The 18,674-nt window shown below is 42.2% G+C and overlaps 2 protein-coding genes across 2 annotated transcripts; one reads left to right on the forward strand and one right to left on the reverse strand.

Moving 5' to 3' along the window:
* Window positions 1-12,570: 12,570 nt before the first annotated feature.
* Window positions 12,571-13,758, reverse strand: rps29 (ribosomal protein S29). Its single transcript, XM_041958934.1, has 3 exons — window positions 13,669-13,758; window positions 13,086-13,185; window positions 12,571-12,683 (listed from the first exon to the last, which is right to left on the reverse strand). Exons 1-3 carry the CDS (start codon window positions 13,728-13,730, stop codon window positions 12,675-12,677), a joined length of 171 nt encoding a protein of 56 aa, XP_041814868.1. The 5' UTR covers window positions 13,731-13,758; the 3' UTR covers window positions 12,571-12,674.
* A 768-nt stretch (window positions 13,759-14,526) lies between these two features.
* Window positions 14,527-18,544, forward strand: mgat2 (alpha-1,6-mannosyl-glycoprotein 2-beta-N-acetylglucosaminyltransferase). The gene is made up of 2 exons (XM_041958951.1): window positions 14,527-14,680; window positions 16,664-18,544. The coding sequence occupies exon 2, from the start codon at window positions 16,920-16,922 to the stop codon at window positions 18,321-18,323; it is 1,404 nt and encodes a 467-aa protein (XP_041814885.1). The 5' UTR covers window positions 14,527-14,680; window positions 16,664-16,919; the 3' UTR covers window positions 18,324-18,544.
* The last annotated feature ends 130 nt before the right edge of the window (window positions 18,545-18,674 follow it).

Raw genomic sequence — 18,674 nt, forward strand, 5'->3', positions numbered from 1 at the left:
CAGCCAGCGTGCGACCACCCTGATAGGCGTGCGACCACCGAGTGATCTTCTCTCTGGGTGTGACGTAGGCAGCGCGCACTCAACCTGGTGGGGCTGGAAATTATACTTGACTCCCGCGATTACTCATCTCATCTCGGTAACCAGCATATTTTATTAACATCCTGAGGCTTGATTGAGCACCACTCCAAATCCAAGTGTAATGATGTAGAGCGGGCTATCATAGACAGAGAAAATGAGTGATGAGACGCCAACATTACCCCAGTTCTATGCAAATTGGCTAATAAAGATATCTCTCTATAAAATGATGTGTGGGCTGAGAAATAGTCAAATAAGACACATGGGCTGGTTACTGTAAAACATTTCTTTGCCAGGAGAGGTAAGAGAAGTAGTGCACACAGTCATTCATGAAAAGACGTAGTGCTTACAGTATTAGACATAATGACTGTGCATGCACTTACAGAATAAATAGCAGTCAGAGCAGTGAAACTGAAGTACTAACAGTGGCTGTATTAGAGATCTCCATGCAGGTGCACCAGAGTCCAACTCAGAGCCAGAGGGGGTTTAAGAGATGCATGATTTTATGTTTGGGCTTGCTTCGATAGACCGATCTCACTCCCAACTTGTCACATATGGATGCTTGATCAGGACACCTTGGCCTCACTTTTTTGAGCCCAATTTTTCAATGTGGGATAGAGTAGTCCGATAGACTTATATAGACAGCCCATTGTTAATCCCAACACATCAGATCAGACCATTATAAACCATCCTCTCGCTGCTCTCCCGGTTCAGGGCACTCCTGTCCAGCCCTGCTGTGTCTTCATTGTCCCCAGAGTCAGAGTCCTGGTCGGAGACACTGTAAATCACCTTTTCACCATTTTCACCAAACTGGCCTCCTTTGGTAGCTTTAAGTCTTGGCGTCACTCACTGATGCTTGCTGAAAATGCTTATAATTTCTACTGACCTGTCTCAATTGATCTCTCCATCTGTTTATACACACACACCTAATCAATTGTAACCTGGCTGTAACTGATCCTTATCAGTCTCAATTACGCCAATCAGAGTTTGCTCTGCTGATACCCTCCGGCCACTAAATATGTGGACTCTGCATCATGTTAACTGGTATCGGATCCTCCGGTGGGCGGACAGGCTGGAATCAATAAAAGCAGAGAGGATCCCAGTGCAGCAGCAGCAGCAGCAGCAGCAGCACACACAGACCTGCGGCAGGTCATGCTGCCTCAGGCGAACAGACAGTGAATCTACTGGGAAAGACATATCTCAGCGCCAAACAACAATGTACTATAGTATCCTTTTCTGCATGACTTCTTAATCCTGTACTTGTCATTGCTGTGGGCAATAAACCATTTTGCTGTTACCATGTGATTTAACCTCTCGAGATCCCTAAAGTCGTGAAGAATATCTAAAGTTATAGTGAAAGGAACATGTGGTAACCAGGAATCAAAATGAACTGACTGCACAGCGCATTATGATGTAGAACAGTACATAATGAAGGTTTACATAACCTCTCATCTAAATCACTGTTCTTCACAAGAACATGTCAATACTACTGAAATTACAGCTTTGAAAGGCTTATGGAATTGTCTCTGCTCAGCCGACTGCTGGGACGACATCCTCTTAGCACGGGGAGGCCATCGCTTCAAAAAGCGAAAAGTAAAATAACATGATCATCAGCGAGCGCTGAAAGGTCGAGGTGGCAGTTCATGCAGAGGCAGCGCGAGGCAGTCGACATTCCAAGTCAAACGCTTGTGGATCTGCACTTTAAATGTAGCTCCGAGTGCCTCATGAAAGTGCTCGTCGTACCCGTGTGTCTGGATCATGAGAGGCAGCGGTTTGTTGTGGTTTTGTGACAGTAGTGCAGTTGGGAGACTACAAAAGTTAGATGACTCAAAAGCTGCATTAGGCCTGTTTGTCCGACAAAAAAGAAAAAAAGAGTATCCGCTCTTCACCATCCTCCATTTCACTCAAGAGGAAAATGGCCCTCTCTGCAATGATGGCATAAGGACTGTGTGTCATGTTTAATGCCAGTCATTTTCTGACATGTTGGCCAGTCTGCAGAGATGTTGTGCGTAATAGCCGGAGGCGTAATGGTTATGGTAAGAGTGGGGTTAATAAAAAAATAAGAAGGGCTGGAGCTGGAGTGAGCAGGAAAAGCTGCTCTCTGTGCCTCCATGTGAGCTGCTGGGTTGCTCACCGCTCTCTGATCCTCTCTGGCTGCATCACTCGCACATTCATCCTGGAAAAATAGAGCTGCATCTGTCACATTGTCACTCAGTGAATCGTCCTCCATCTGAATTACCTCCTTCAAATATTCAAAATGGGGAAAGAGCGAGAGGGGGGAAAAAAAGGGTTACATGAAAAAGTCTCGCCTGCCCATTACTCCAAACCCACCCGGTGGAGGTGTTGTCACGGAAACCAGCAGCCACTTTTAACAATCAAACATGCGTGACAGTTCATTTTCTCCCCTGGATTAGAAGTGCTAGCACCAAAGTGTGAGCAGAGAGACAGCGAGGTCGAGCGGCAGCGAGAGTGTGACAGTCGGATGGCAAAGACACAGGCATTTCACAACTCGAGGCACAGTGGAAAGAATTAGCAACTACTAATAAGATCAGTGGGTGGCAGCTGCTCACTCACCATCTTCAACATCTGCTCCTCATATCAAACAATTCAGGAATTTACAATTCAGAGGCAGCAATTCTGCAAGGACAAATGTTTACATGTTGCTGTTGCGAACGATGGAGACCACATGTCGACGCGTTGCGTCTGCTCCCTGCGCCTCCTGTCAACTTCTCCTGCAACCGGCATCAAGTGCATAGCGAGTGATATCCCGCCTCTTTAATATGCACTCCAGGATAATGTTCATGTAAATGATGTTAAATATTCACATCCACTCAGGCTGGCTCACGGATTCAGAAATGCGGGTAATGAAAAATGTTAGCGTGGGTCACATTCAGGCCAGGTGTTGTGAATTCAAAGGTTAACATCCAAACCGGTGTACAAAAGAGATTGACAGACATGGTTATGGTCGGATATTTCCATATTGCATAAAGGGTTATGGCTCTGTCTAGTCTCTTGGAGGCATAAAGTCTGAATACACCCATATTCATACCTTTAGCTGGGTGGTCATATAGTCTACCGAATACGTGCATGACCGCAATGGGGGATTACAGCAGGAGACCACCCAGTAAAGTATATGGTGTGATTGCCCAGCCATGACCTGTGTGAGAAATAAATTACAATGCTGACGGAACATCATATCCTCTTAGCCCGAGGACAGCTGAAAGACGAGGGTCCTCCGTGACACCATTTCTCTGCGGATTGTTAAATGCCACTATTTGATCTTTTCCATTTATGAGTAATATTTTCTCCCGTTGCCCCTGAGCGCTGTGCTGTGCTAAGCGACATATGGCAGGCCAGTCAAATACTCAAGCAGCCGCTGACCTCCAACCATCGCACTGTGCTTGCTGTGAACCTCCAGAGCATTGTTGAACCTGCATTAACTCAAACTCATGACTAATGCCTTCCTTTAGCCTCATTGTATGTCTTTCGAATCAGGCTGAAAATTATGATTTAGCGGCTGGCGGCGGCTTTCTCCTTCACCTTCCACTAATTCCTGAAACCAGCCTTGAAGGCAGACACATAGCCTCTCTTTCTCTTCCTCTCGCTATGCTGCCACCAGCAGCACGTACATAAAGACAGTGGGAGATGTTGAATGCATTGCAAAGATCAAGGCTATCTGTTAGAACATCTTCTGTGTTCTCCCTTTGATTTGTCTTTTTGTTTGGCGAAGGCTGCTCTCCCACTGCGTCTGCCCTGCGCCTGCTTCTCTTTTCTGCTCCAGCTGTACTCCACCACTTCAAATGGCATGGCGTATTCAATTAGATGTGCCCTGAGCTGACAGCCTGATCGAGGCTGCATCTCTCTCTCCCTCTTTTTTTTTTCACGGCAACTGGAGTGCTCCTCCCCAGAGAGCAGCACAACACCTCCTGTCACCTCACCTTCCAGTGCTCCATGCCTCCTCATCCCTGCCACTTTCAGTTTCAGCTGTGGTGCAATACTGCCCCCACAGGTATGTTTGTGCTTTGCAGCATCTTTTTCACTGGTGAAGAGCAAACTGTGATGTATCGATTGACTTGATTTGGGATGTTAAATCCCATCAGTTGACAGGATCTTTTCATTCATTATGTAGAAAACTAGGATCTATGGCATGCATGTAAATCTGCCTGACACGACTTCTGTTTTAATAAATGAGGATCAAACGTAGCTCTGTCAATTTAAAACAAGCTAATTTATATACAGCACATAAATGCTACATGTCCATGGCTTTGTAAGGCCTGATCCTCCACAGCTGTGCACAGATGTTTGATGGATTCCTCTGCATGCACCGTTTAATTTATGAAATTTATGAAATAAATTGAAGCATTGTGCCAACCAACACAATCCATGCTGAATACCAAAGAGCATTTTGCAGGATGCTTTTTTCCATTTGTCATATTTGGTAAGCAACACATTTTTCATTTCTGGCTCTGCATGAACTGCTTCATCTATGAAATTACACAGTGGCTAAGGGGTGTAAGTGCAGATCATCTGCCAACCTTTTCAAACAGGTGAGACATTTCATATTCTCCAGTCACCCAAAAGGTAAGAGTCCTGCCTGTTAATATTCAGGTTGATATTGTTTGTATAATTCAGCCTTTTGTGCTTCACGGGTGGGTAATGTGTTTTCTTACTGATAAACTCTGTGAAGTATGCAAACTGGAAAATTGTGATCCACACTGTCTGCCCAAGAAGTCTCTATCTTAGGTGCATTTAATTACGGCCGTGGAGAAAAGATATGTACATACATTAGCAGTGTAAGGTAAATGTTAAAAAGGTCAAATTGGGTTTGACTTTCCAATGGACTCTGAATGCTTTTATAACACAGACCTTTGATAAAATCTAAATCACCTCCAGAAACTGTGTTATAGGTCACTCTGCATTTCATGATTCTGCATCACAGTTGCACCATCCGTTATTATTATGTTTGGGACACCTTGATGTCTGGTGTATGTGAAATGGTTGCAGTTTGGTTGGGTTAGGCTACATAACTACTTGATTAGCTTTAGGAAAAGTTCACTCTAGGTTTCTCGTGGGATACAAACCCCGGCCTCTTGGGTGAAAGTCATGTTTCTGTTTGACCCATCCATCCACCCCACCTTGCACCATTTGTGGACTTTCTTCCTGTTTATACAACATCACCTTGCTCTGAGCGCCTTATCTTTCCACAGATGGGTGGAGTTAGTTGAAAGCCTGGTGCATCTCCAGAGGGTACCTTCTGCATCTGTATAAGACCAAGCGGAAACCTCTCTCATTGCTAAAGTGCCAAATACTGAAGTTCCTTGAGTGGCCAGTTGAAGCTGCTCCAAAAGCAAGTAAATCCCCATAGGCCTCCATATTAAAATGCTCAATTTTACAGCAGGAATTAACACATTAACAGTCTGGTACAAAAAATGCTTTTGGTCTCTACATGAAAATTCTCCATTTATAAGAACTGTACCAGGGTGAGTTTTTATACAAGTCACTTGTTTAGATTATATGAAAACTGAATTTTTTAATGCATGATTATGGGCATCGCTGCTTTGAGCGGCAGCTGCTGGCTCGGTTTCAGCAACCAGGCACCATTCAGCCTGCCTCAGCTACACCCTCACGTCACCTCTTTGGCCGTTTTTGGTTATGGATGTGGTCACAATAACCTTGCTAACAGGACTTTTTACATGTTTACACGTAAACTACATTATCCCTAACTCCCGCAACACAGACCCACAGTTGCATGTGGCCCACTGGTCATAGCTTTTTTCCGGCTTCTGATGGCCACCATGGTTTTAGGATTAGGGTTATATCTCCACCTGTTGATTTGGCGTGCTCCTCACAGCGCTTCGATTGTGTTTTTGCATTTTCATTTGGACAGAGATTTTTTTCACAGGATTTATTTTTGAGAACAAAGGAGGAAAAACTTGTTCTAAGAAATAACCCTGTACTTGTAGATTAGGCAGAAGACTTGAAATTTGCTGTGAATTTATGGTGACTCAAGGACCTTTTCTTTAGCGAGGTCAAAATTACCACTTCTTGAGGATAAGCAACAGAGCTAAGGGTCAGACAAACATTACCAACGAATGGAGCCAAACCGGGGGTTTAATGGAAAGTGTGGTGAGCACTTCTTATTAGGAAATCATTTAATCCAAATTTTAGAATAAAATATGAATAAAATCACAAAGGTTCAGTCTTTGTCCTATGATCTCATGTGGATCTAGTGTCCCTGCAGAGTCACACTAAACGTATCAACCTCCTCTGTACTAGAAAACATGATTTTTCACATCAGCCAATTTTACTTGGAAGGCACAGGTGTAACTAACACTAACGATGGCTCTGTTCCATTGAAAAGCCCCTGCAAGCCATGCCGGTGAGCCAAAGTGCAGCAGGACCCTGGAAGTAGCTCACCTAAATGGAAAGCAGCCATCATTAGTGTTATTAATTACACCTGTGTGATTCCTGCTGCGGCATGTCAGCCAAAATAAGTCAAAAGCTTTCACTTTATGAGTGTTTCATACGACTGATAACGCTGACATTATCATTTTAAGTAACATTAGCCTGGAGATTATGCACATATTTATCTGTGGGGTGATATGAATAAAGTCTGTGTCATGTAAATTGCAGGAGCAATTTCTCAGTTTCCGTAATCCCCCCAGGAATCAGAAGAAATTAATGTTTGCAGAAGTCATCTGTGACTAAATTAAGGCTTTGCAGCAGGAGAATTCTTCTTCTGTGGCGGTTTAAGAATTAGGACCTATTTGACTGGAGCAATTGAGTCGGCCAGGTGCTCCATACTGGACTGTAATAAAGCTCAGCGTAGTGTACAGCTTTCTTCTCAAGGGAATACACTGAAACAGGGGAAATATCCTGGAAAACAAAGTATTCTGGTGATGTTTGTGGTTATAGATTGCACTATTTTACTAACCTCTCCAGTTACTGTTGCAAAAAGAAAATAAGGGTATCATGAACAAAGCATTCACTAATTGTCATTACTTAGAGATGCCTCCACCATAACCTCTTAGTCACTGCATAATTTCAGACAATAAACTGCTCCTGCCTTTACAGTTGCTTCTTTTTTCAATTAATCTGTCCGTCTCTGGCTGCTGCACTTTTTTTAAAAATTTCCTTTTATTTGCCATCACTCAGCCAACACAGATCGCTCTCAGTCGGAACTGAGGGAGAACAAGTGTGTTTGCACACAGGGCTTTTGAGGAACCTTGCAGCGGGAAGTGCCTCTTGGTCTAACAACTAAAAGCAGGTAAACCCAGTGGAATGTTTCCATGCCAACAGTGCGCCCTAACATCTTCAATTCACTTATTTTCCCTATAATCTAGGAGATGGATGGGAGGCCTCTGCGATGTGCCTGGCAGTCAGTCGCAGCAGCGCTGAGACTTTGGGCCCCATGCCATCACATGAGCTTTCTCCTCTGATATGCTCGGACTAGTGTGTTATTCAGGTTTACTTTCAGTGTCGAGCAGTGGTTGTATCCACAAAGGGCACACACAATAATATATTCATAAGGGAGTGTGTACAGGCTTGACATGCACACACATCAGTGCACAAAGACATGTCTTTCCGAACCACGAATAACTGATTTTTCGTCACATGTGCATCAGCATTGCAGCAACACACAAGCATCCAGTGCTGGTAGAGCTGCAGTGGCCTCATCCTGTCATTGAGGAGGAACTAATAACACTGCTTACAAGATGGCAGTGAGTAAGATAGTCTTATATGTATGTATGAATAGTAGCTGCACTACTCAATCTTTTTAATCAATCGATGAATCAAAAGATGACATACAGGGCTTATTGAGCTTTTTAGCCTCTTTTTGCTCATTGTTTTGGTTTTACAGCCCACAGGCTACCTTGAATTTGTACTTGAGTAAATGTACTTAGAATGGACCTGGAATAAGAGTGAGAGGAGGACCTAGAAGAAGAGTAAATGTACTTAGTTACGTTCCACCACTGAATGTTTTCCAGTACATATCACCCCTCCTCTTCTCTCATTTTTTTTGTTTAATTTTCTCCACCTGTCACCTCTTCTTTAGTTGTTTCTTCTTCTCTCTCTCTGGCAAAACAAATGACTGACAAAGAGGAAGAGTAGAGAATAAAACCTTCAGACAATGAAGGCGAACAGATGAATTATTCATCGATACATTCATTCTGATAAAAACATTAAACACATTAATATTTATATTTTAAATGAGAGAGTTCATACTTGTGGAAGTGGAAGACAAGGAGGGTCGCAAATATAAACTTTACCTGTCAGGTAAACAGAATAATAATCCATCACTGCATGAAATCCGATAATAACATTTAATTCTACCTTTTACATTAGAAGATTCACACTTCCTGATGTCTCTTGCCCCTTTCTTGTTTCTTCTCTTCTCATCATATCTCTTGTCTTCTCCCCTTTAATGTAACTCTTAATACTGCAATAAATTCAATTCAAATAAATTCAGCTCAGTTTAATTTAATTCAACGAAAAAAAAAACAACGACTGAAATCAAATTCAAATTGAAGAATAAAAGCACTCTCCTGCTGAAAACCTCTCCCCTTCATCAGAAGCGTCCAGCTCTTCACCCACTGAGGCGTTCGCCCTCTGCAGCTCTCTTAAGGTGATCTTGGTAGGATCTTCTGACCGCACAGAGGTCCAGTGATCCTCCTGTGAGCCTGGAGTCGGGGAGCGGGAAAGCTGGAGGAGGCTTTAAAGGAAGGAGGGAATTTCCACCAGACGTCATTCAACAATATGCTAATTTGAAGTTTTCTTGCTGATTGACAGACATACATACCTCCTACAACGCCACTTTTGACCCTAAATCAATTAAAGGAAACAGCTTGTGAAGTCGGCACCATATAACAGCTGGCATTTTTCGAGGGAATTCTCTTTGTGCAGTCGTTTCACAGCTCTCTGCTGCTCACCATCTGTATTTATTTGGTGCACAATGACATAAAACTGATTTTTCAAGCAGCAGACATTTTGTGTAAAATATTAAAACAAAAAATATCCCAAGCAGAGTTCATTATGAGCATATACTATAGGCTATTAAAATAATAACAATTAAATACTTGTGTTACTGTTTGGATCACTTTCACACAGCCAAGAAAATCAACAAACATGGAGACTTTTATTAGTATTTCTCACCATGCTTGTGTGCTTAAAAGTTTAACAGGATTCTGGGAAGCTGATCTGTGTTAAACAAAACAAGTCTTTTATTTCCCTATTCAATCTTGGTCAGAGCAATCAAGCATAAGCCCCATTTGATTAATCTACCTGTAATGTTATTGGAAATGTTGTTGAAAATGTGAAAATCAGTGAATTTTGAAGGGATCGGAAAGTCTCAATGGTTAAATACACAGAAAATATGGGTTTATAAAGTGGACAAACCTTACATCTTGAATTAAAAAGCCCATGACACTGGGTCTCCAGTACAGGTCCAGGGTGATCACCCCCCTGATGTCCACATGTAAAGAGTGCAAAAGTGTCATCTAGGGTGTTCTTCCAGTGGAGAAAATATGATGCAGTCCCATGCAGAGAACCCTACATGCTAAAAAACTAGTTGACCTCTATGTGGCTCCAAATGGTTAAATGGTTAATAGCTCCCTGTGTGTTTTTATTACAGTGGTGAGGATCTCTTTGTGAAACTATTGTAACATTAATCAGGGATTGGAACAGTTTCACTGTTGTTGTTTTTTTTTTCACCCCTGCCCCACAGACAGACCAAGTCCACCACTGCTTAGCACTGAGAACAGAATGTAATGTCATGGCATGACAGGCACAAACTGGGGCTATGTGTCACCAGCAAACTTGTCTGACCACACAAAGGCGCTGAACAAGAAAGAGCTTTCCTGACAGGACTCAGGTTGAAACAGACTCTTCAACGTGTCCAATCAGTCAGCTGTTGTCTCGGCAGCGGTGTGCTGAGGAGGCAGCATAACAAGAGCACTAATGCACTGGTGGAAAAAATGGAAGTGAACTGAACATCAAAGACAACACCTTCCTGCTGCCTCCGTTCTGGACTGATGCAACATGCAGCACTTGTGTGTTCAGCTCCCTCTGTCCGACCAGCCCCAGCCTCTGCCAGCCTGGTGTTAAAGCACAGTCCTCACAAACTCTCCTTCATGCATATGAGTTAGTGCTTATATAAGACATACATCAACATCCCCTCTACACAGACACCTCCACCCACCACATACTGTGCATCATTCAAGGATTCTGATGGTTTAATTATGCCCATATTCAATTCCTCATGTATTTATGAATGTGTTTACAGCGTACATCCTGTACAGTTACATATTGCATGCCTCATTATTTCTTTGTGTATTTCTTTGCTGCTGACATTTGTTCATTTTGTACATACACTAGATTTCCAGTGCCTCATTATAAAAGGTGGTCCTACTCCAATTTTGCAGACTGCTATTCTTTTCCCTTTATCTTATCATTTTTGTACAGGATGTTCTTTTTCTAAACCTGTAGGTTGTGCGTTCGTATAACCTTTGCTTTGCTCCGATCTCATTTACTCTTTGCCACATTCCAATTTCCTCCCCGGGATCATTAAAGTTCCATCTTAATCCTGCTGTGCACAAAGAGATTTGTTATTTATGATAAACGGGACTTTGCCAAACATCATTTATTTGTTGCCTTGGATTAAACAGGACCAAGCCAAACCTCTGGCTGATAAATCATCAAAGTGCAAGATCTAAATGTACACTGTAGATTCTGCATGAATCAAAGTGAAAAAAAAAAATCAAAGTAACAGCATGTCTACCTGAGTAAAATATTTCCACTGCTCTTTCAGCCTTCCTGGAAAAGTCTTTTTCATCAACCCGCCTGCAATCTCACATTAGCCACACACTTAACCACACAAGATCTTAACTTTCTGTCTCTAGTTGCTTCATGAAAAGGCATAAAAATGGTTGGTTTTCTGCATGTGATTAATGCTGAAGAATATCTGACTGCATAAATGGCTTTTCATGGCGCCATGGCCATTTTCATTGTCGCTGGTCTTGAATCATGAATGTGAAGTGCTGCTGCCATCTAGTGCTTCCCACTTAACCTTGTGTTTTAAAGAAAGGGAGGATTGGGGGGGGTGGGGGGGGCATGCATTGCATCAGTAAATCCCAGCCAGTGTCTACATGCGTAGAATCCCACCTGCCTATGGAAGTATGTTTACTACAGGTTTGAGAGCAGGCAAAACAAAACAAGAGCTGATGGGCTGATGCTTGTGTTGAGCTTACTCAGTATTTCAAGTTTAGTAGCCTAGGTCACAAGGCACTAAGCAATTAGGCACACTGCAGGGGACCTATCAGATTTCATCCATCTTGAACAAGACCAATATCTCAGCGTGTTACCAATTCTTGGATGTGAAGGGGGCAAGTCATTTCAAGTGAACGCATGCTGACTTGGAAATTAATCAGTTGCTCTTTACTGCAGCGCCATTTATTATTATATGTGGCTGCAGGGGTCCATTGTACTACTGGACTTCATTTCTTGTAAAAAAAGCTCTGCAAACATCTCTTTAAGGAAAGTTAACAAAGACACGTGACCAAAACGTAGCCTCAAAGTTTAGTAAACTTTCCACCCGATATATTTGGATTCCACGCAGTCTGCTTTGAGGGTTCTTCTTGTCAAACTCAAAGAGCTTTGTTACTTCTCATCCTTTTTCCTCCCATCAATCATGTGCACTGGTCTCCAAGGACTCCACCTCTTCCTAATGTCGACACATATTAAATTTAAGTGCAAACAAAAATGCTTTGTAGAAGTGATGCTACACAACAGGTCTGCGATATATAAAACTTCCCTAAAATAATTTTGTTTGTTGACACTGCAATTACTTTTATTGCTCACGGGCGACTGTACACTGTGCTGATGTACTGGACTGGCAGGTGTGTAATACTTTGCACATTTACATATGCTGAGTATACGCATTTCACATTACACAACACAGTATAATTACAGTGCATCACAGCCCCAAAACCTAGCTGAGTAAACAAATGATTATTTTGCCAACTGTGTACTGACAATGTTCAACTAATATCCACAGACTGTATACCTTCCAGTTGATGTTTGACTTTTAAAAGATTAACCAGTTGTTTACATGTATTTAAGACGCATTTAATTATCAAAAGTTCATACAACCATCATGTGAAAGTTGTTTTAAAGTAGCCGTCAGGGAAGCACTTATTTACACTAAAGTATATTCCCAACTTGAGGATATTGCCCATGGATGAATAATCAGTATGTTATTTGTTAAACTGCTACCAGATGTTGGTGATGCTTAGAAATATTGTAAAACACAGGATAATTAGTGTATTCAAATTTAGAAATCTGTGAGTGACACTGGCCTAATAAACCTGAGTTTCTGTATTTTATGTTTTGACATTCACATCTTAGTCTTTGTTTCTCATCTTTCTTGTACATTACTACCAAACTTTCTCCTGCATCATGTGTCGAAGGCAATGCATGAACAAACACAGAACACTCAACTTGGGCAAAAAAAAAACCATTTATTTTCAGTGCTGAATTATCCCATCTTGGCCGGCCATCCAGAGATCCCTTGACCCATCTGAGGACGTGTCAGCAAAAGACATCTAGTCCAGCTGTGCAAAAAAGCAAATCCAGAGATTAGTTAAGGTGAAAGGCTGTGCAGTCAACAATATTGTTCCAGATTCACCCAACTGTTCACCATACACTGCATTCAACGGGACCGTGATCGCATTAATTATTTAACAAGGATGCTAAATCCCTGCAAAGATCTGAGCTACAAAATGACTACTACTCATGAAGCTAATTTACTACACACATTTTTAAACTAATGTTCCTTAAAATATACATTTAAATAAATGAGTACTAGCACTATATCTGCACATATAAATTGTGATATACTGGCATTCCAGCAGCAAAGACGTTTACAACAATTCTTTCATCACAAACTAATGCAGTTATAAAAAACATAATCTCAGTATCAATTAAGTAAAGAAAAACTGGACAATAAAACTTGCCTTGACGAAGCCGATGTCTTTGGCGTACTGCCTGAAGCACTGACGGCACATGTTGAGCCCGTATTTACGGATCAGACCGTGTCTGTTCGAGCATACCCGGCTGGAACAAAAAAGAAGATGGGTTAATCAGCGTATCTTTACCTGCAAGTGTAAAATTTGTCTACAGCCATCATTCATTCAACCCACAGTTGCGGAAGTTCACGTAGCTCGCCGGTTATCATCAGTCTGTCTCTGTGTATCACGGCTAATACTTCAACCTTAAATAGTGAATTAGCCCCAATACCATACGGCTTATATTATTACAATGTAAGACGGTTTACTCTAACCAACTCCAAAACTCCTACTTGAAAATGTTATGAGTTTGCTGGAGATTGTACAAGAGTAGTTTCGTTTCAGAAATTAAACAATGCTAATGCTAATAAGAGAGCAGGCAGCATCCTCCGCCGCCATATTAGCTCGGGAGTAGCTTCCATGCGGTGACCGTTTGGTGATAAAATCTCACGTACTGGAAGACAAAAACACCTACAAACCGGCTCGCTTTAGTACACTTATCGATAATATACACATAAAGTTCAGGACTGACCAGGATCGGGATCCCTGACCGAACTTTCTGGGGTGACTCCAATAGAGCTGCTGATGGCCCATCTTGTCTCTTTCGCTCGAGCGTTGGAAAGGAAGAAAAATGGGTGCGCGTGCGCACATGAAGCTGTCAGACGCTGGGTTTCCGGCTGTGGGGTTTTTGTATGGCGCCTCCTAGTGGCAAGAATAGCTGTGGAGGGACAGCCTGCTGGTGGCGTCACAGTCAACCCAGTGATTAGTAGGAGGCATTTAATTTATGGATGAATTGTAGCTGCAAGTATCAAAATTGTATTACTTGGATAGTAAAAAAAGGCATTCAAGAGGAAAAACCATAGGCTGGATATCTCGAGTCGATCTAATTTAAGCCTATGTATTTTCCTTTTTAATGATCTTCTTCAGACACTCAATGTGCAATAATGCTAGAATACTGTTTACATAGGAATTCACTTTTACACAGAAGGCACTAGGACAGGTACAACCAATACTCTTGTATACACTCGTCACTTTAACTTTTACACACAATCCCCATCTTCATTCATGTATAGAGTAGTTCATATATGTATATAGTGTGATGTTTTTGTCGCCCAACAGATTGCACAGTTGGTATATTCAGTTGAAACGTGAAACTGAATACAATAAAGTGTTGGCCCTATTTTTGCACATTTCTGTAGTAAAAATACTTACGTACTTAAATATAAGTACTGTGTGTGTCTATATATATATATATATATATATATATATATATATATATATATATATATATGCTATGATGAGCCACAGATGAGCCACAGAAGACTGTCAGCGTCAGGGATACGTGTTGTTTAGGGTGTCTTGGGTGCCCCCCGCTGGACCAGTGCATTGTGGGACAGCAGCAGGCAGTGGCTCTGTATTTGGGATTTTTGCAGCTAGCTGACAGTTGCGTTTCCATGCAGCCCACTGGAAGCTATGGACGAGACTGGGACGCCACCGTACTGATGTTCCTCGCAGAAAGGACCGCACGGCTCCTCCAGCTTTAGGTTAGTGGTGTAAATGTGCTTGTTCGGGTGCGCCATAGAGGCTGCTGTTGACGTGGTTTGGTCTGGACGGGCTGCTTGTAAGTTGCTAGCTGGAGCCGTTGCTAACTCAACTGTTAGCATATCTGGGATGCTCGCAGTCATGAAAAAGACCGAGGCTGCGACGCCAACTGTTGTTTGCAGTGGCTCCGACAGCATTCCACGTCAGTCAGCGACAAAACGTTAACGGTATGTGGTGTTAAAATCGATGAAGGCTGTCGCTGGCTCGGTTTGCCCGACGGCGGCCAACACAGGACAGAAAAAACTAACGGTTAGTGGGCTTCAAGTGGAACATTGCACGTTTACAAGAGCAAGGAAACACGGCAGACACAGACACTATGTGGAATAAAGCGACTGGGGTTAATGTACAATGAATGCAGCGGATGAAAACGACAGTACTTTGAGCTGCAGAGTGAGCGTTTCACTTTCCACTGAACGCGGAAAAGCCGTGTAGAGACATGCTCATTGCAAACCTTTGTTGGTTACATAGCCATGTCCTATTACTTACATACACGCTTACTGGCATTCTTTTGATTACTTTGTTGAATTTTATAATCGCTATCAGGAATGCATTCATTGGATTTACCATAACAACTGCAACAAACAATTGTATTTATGTCCATTAATTTCTCGATTTATTTATCTTTTTTAGCAAATCAATTAGATGTTTGGACTATAAAATGTCAGAAAATGGTGAAAAATGTCCATCAGTATTTCCCAGAGCCCAAGATAACATCCTAAAATGTCTTGTTTTGTCCCCAATACAAAGATATTCATCTTACTGTCATAGAAGAGTAAAGAAAACAGTAAATATTCGCATTCAAGAAGCTGGAAGGCTTTCTTTTCCTTAAGAAATAACTCGGACTGATTAATTGATTATCAAAATAGTTAATCGTGATTCATTCGATAGTTGACAACTAATCGATTAATTGTTGCAGCTATATTTTCTATTATATTATCACAGAGTCTAATAGGTATCAGATACCTAAACCAGGCAGTGCGAGTGATCATTCAGTGGAGAAGTCTTCAGGCGGGGGGACGACAGATGAAAGGGTTACGTAGGAAGCCAGAGAGACCACTGATTTAATAACAAATAAAAGATGGAGGTTTGCTCAGCAGATCTGAGCAGAAAGGGCTATCAGTATTGATAATGCAGTTAAGGAAAGAGATTTATGCAGGGGAAAACACAGACGCATGGAGCAATAATGAGTTGATAATACAACTGAAGAGGAGGGAGGAGGCAGCATTGGTCACAGTGGAGCATGTATTAAAACATGTTTGTGGTTTTGCTTTTTCAGAGTGAGCATTTCAGATGAAATCATTCATATTGTTTTAAGCATGCCTCCATTAGAGCTGGGTGATTCAGCAGAATCATAAAATATGATCTTATTATGTTATCATATTACAGATTTCTGCTGTCCAAATTAAAGTATAACTAAATTAGTTGAAGGGTTTTTTTTGTTGTTGCTTTTTTTTTTTTTTACCCCACAAGCTTATGAATTGGCTCGTTCCATAGCGTCCCGCCGCCTCTCGAGGTCTTTTTCAAGATTAAAAAAAAAAGAAAAATGATAAAACTATTAATCCCCTGTCTGGGAAATTAGGGAGAAGGAGTTTGCTCAATTGTGGCGCTGAAACAATTAGCCGATACACAGACACTCTATTAATCATATGTTTATCAACCAAAAATGGGAGAATGCGTTAGTTCTAGCTTCTTTTATCAGGTTTATATATAATATCTTCAGGTTGTGGACTGTTGATTAAATAAAACAAGACATTTAAAGACGTCTCCTCACAGTTTTAGCATTTTTGTATACCATTGCTGTATTGTGATATACTGCACACTGATCCCATCATAAGTAATATTGTAATTGGAATTTCAACCGTATTGTTCAGCTCTAACTGCCATGATGCACCTAACATTTTTTTATTGATTTATTTTTCATCTAGGTAGTTCGTGCTCACTGCTACCCTGCTGCCTCCCAGCAACCGTCATGCCTTATGGAATATTCATCCACCATCAATGACATTCCAGCTGGACCCATGTTTACAACAACACTTCATTTTGCCAACAATTAGCCTCATAACAGCTTCTTTTTAATCAGGCTTGCTCCCTGTGCAAAGCACACCATCACAACCGCAAACCTGTGCTTTTTGTTTCACTACAATCAACTTTTCTCCCTTCGCAAGAGGCTGACCCCCTATCATGAGATTCCGAATCTACAAGAGGAAGGTGGTGATACTGACTCTGGTGGTTGTCATCTGTGGCCTAGCTTTCTGGAGCAGCGGAAGGCAGAAGAAGAGCGACAGCAGCCCGCTCCCCAAGGAAGTGGAGACGCTGAGGAGAAGCAGCAGCATTAGCAGCAGCAGCAGTAGCATCAACAATCATATCCAGGTGCCAGCCACACCTGCAGTTAGCCATGCACCTGTTCCACCTGTTATTCAAGCAAATGACACACACCAGGAAAAAGCAAAGGACAAAGAGAAGATACCCAAGCCAGAAGTAGATAACACCACTTTAGTCTACCGTGGCATTGTCTTCCAGCTCAACTTCGACCAGACAATAAGAAATGAGGAAAAGTTTAAGGCAGCACGACAGAAGGACGATCTGGTTGTGGTAGTTCAGGTCCATAACCGACCAGACTACCTTAAACTATTGGTGGACAGTTTGCGGAAGGCCAGGGGTGTGGAGAACATTCTGCTGATATTCAGCCATGACTTCTGGTCGCCTGAAATAAATAAAGTGGTGGCTTCTGTTGACTTTTGTCAGGTACTTCAGATTTTCTTCCCCTTCAGCATCCAGCTATACCCCCAGGAGTTCCCTGGCCACGACCCCCGGGACTGCCCAAGAGACATTCCCAAAAAAGACGCCTTAAAGCTGGGTTGCATCAATGCAGAGTACCCTGATTCATTTGGCCATTACCGTGAGGCAAAGTTCTCCCAGACCAAGCACCACTGGTGGTGGAAGCTGCACTTTGTATGGGACAGAGTCCGGGTTCTGAAGGACCATAAGGGTCTGGTCCTGCTGATCGAGGAGGACCACTTCATGTCCCCGGACTTTATCCATCTCTTAAAGCTGATGTCAGCTCTCAAAAGGGAGCAGTGCACTGACTGCGACATCCTTTCACTGGGGAGCTACAGCCACATCGGCTACTCCAGCAAAGCAAATAAGGTAGAGGTGAAGGCCTGGAAGTCCACTGAGCACAACATGGGGATGGCTCTGAGTAGAGAGACGTACCAGAAGCTCATCCAATGCACCGACACGTTCTGCACTTACGATGACTACAACTGGGACTGGTCCTTACAACACCTGACTGTGTCCTGCCTGCCCTCTTACTGGAAGGTCATGGTGAGTGAGGCGCCACGAATTTTCCATGCCGGGGACTGTGGCATGCACCATAAGAAGGCTTCTTGCATGCCGATCAGCCAGAAGACTAAGATAGAAAACATCCTACAGAGCAGCGGGAACCAGTTGTTCCCAAAGAACCTCCTGATAGCAAAGAGACTGCCAGCCAATGGGGCCGGGGGGGTGGCCCCACATGTGAAAAATGGGGGCTGGGGAGATATCAGGGATCATGAACTCTGCAAGAGTTATGTTCGATTACAGTGACCTTAATTGCTACTATTATATATTATTGTCTCTTTTGCATCCTCTATAAAGAAAAAAAGCCTTTTAAAAGTAAATCTTTATGGACTATTCTTCATATTGCCTGTTTTATTGGACTGTTCCAAATAAAGACGAATGTTGGATTTTTGGCTTCTTTAACACAAGTATGTCTTTACATTGAATTATTTAAGTGATTCCTGCTTTGTTTTGTAAGTTGCAATTAATATACTAAAAAATATATATTGTGTTTTCTCTAACAAGGCTTTCAGATTGGTTACTGCTTTAGGTTACCAAAAACATAGAACATCTCTAAATAGTGGTAAATTGGGAAGAGCAGGCAAGTGCTCATCGGGG

The sequence above is a fragment of the Chelmon rostratus genome, chromosome 18 (assembly GCF_017976325.1).
Source record: "Chelmon rostratus isolate fCheRos1 chromosome 18, fCheRos1.pri, whole genome shotgun sequence".
Classification (NCBI taxonomy): domain Eukaryota; kingdom Metazoa; phylum Chordata; class Actinopteri; order Chaetodontiformes; family Chaetodontidae; genus Chelmon; species Chelmon rostratus.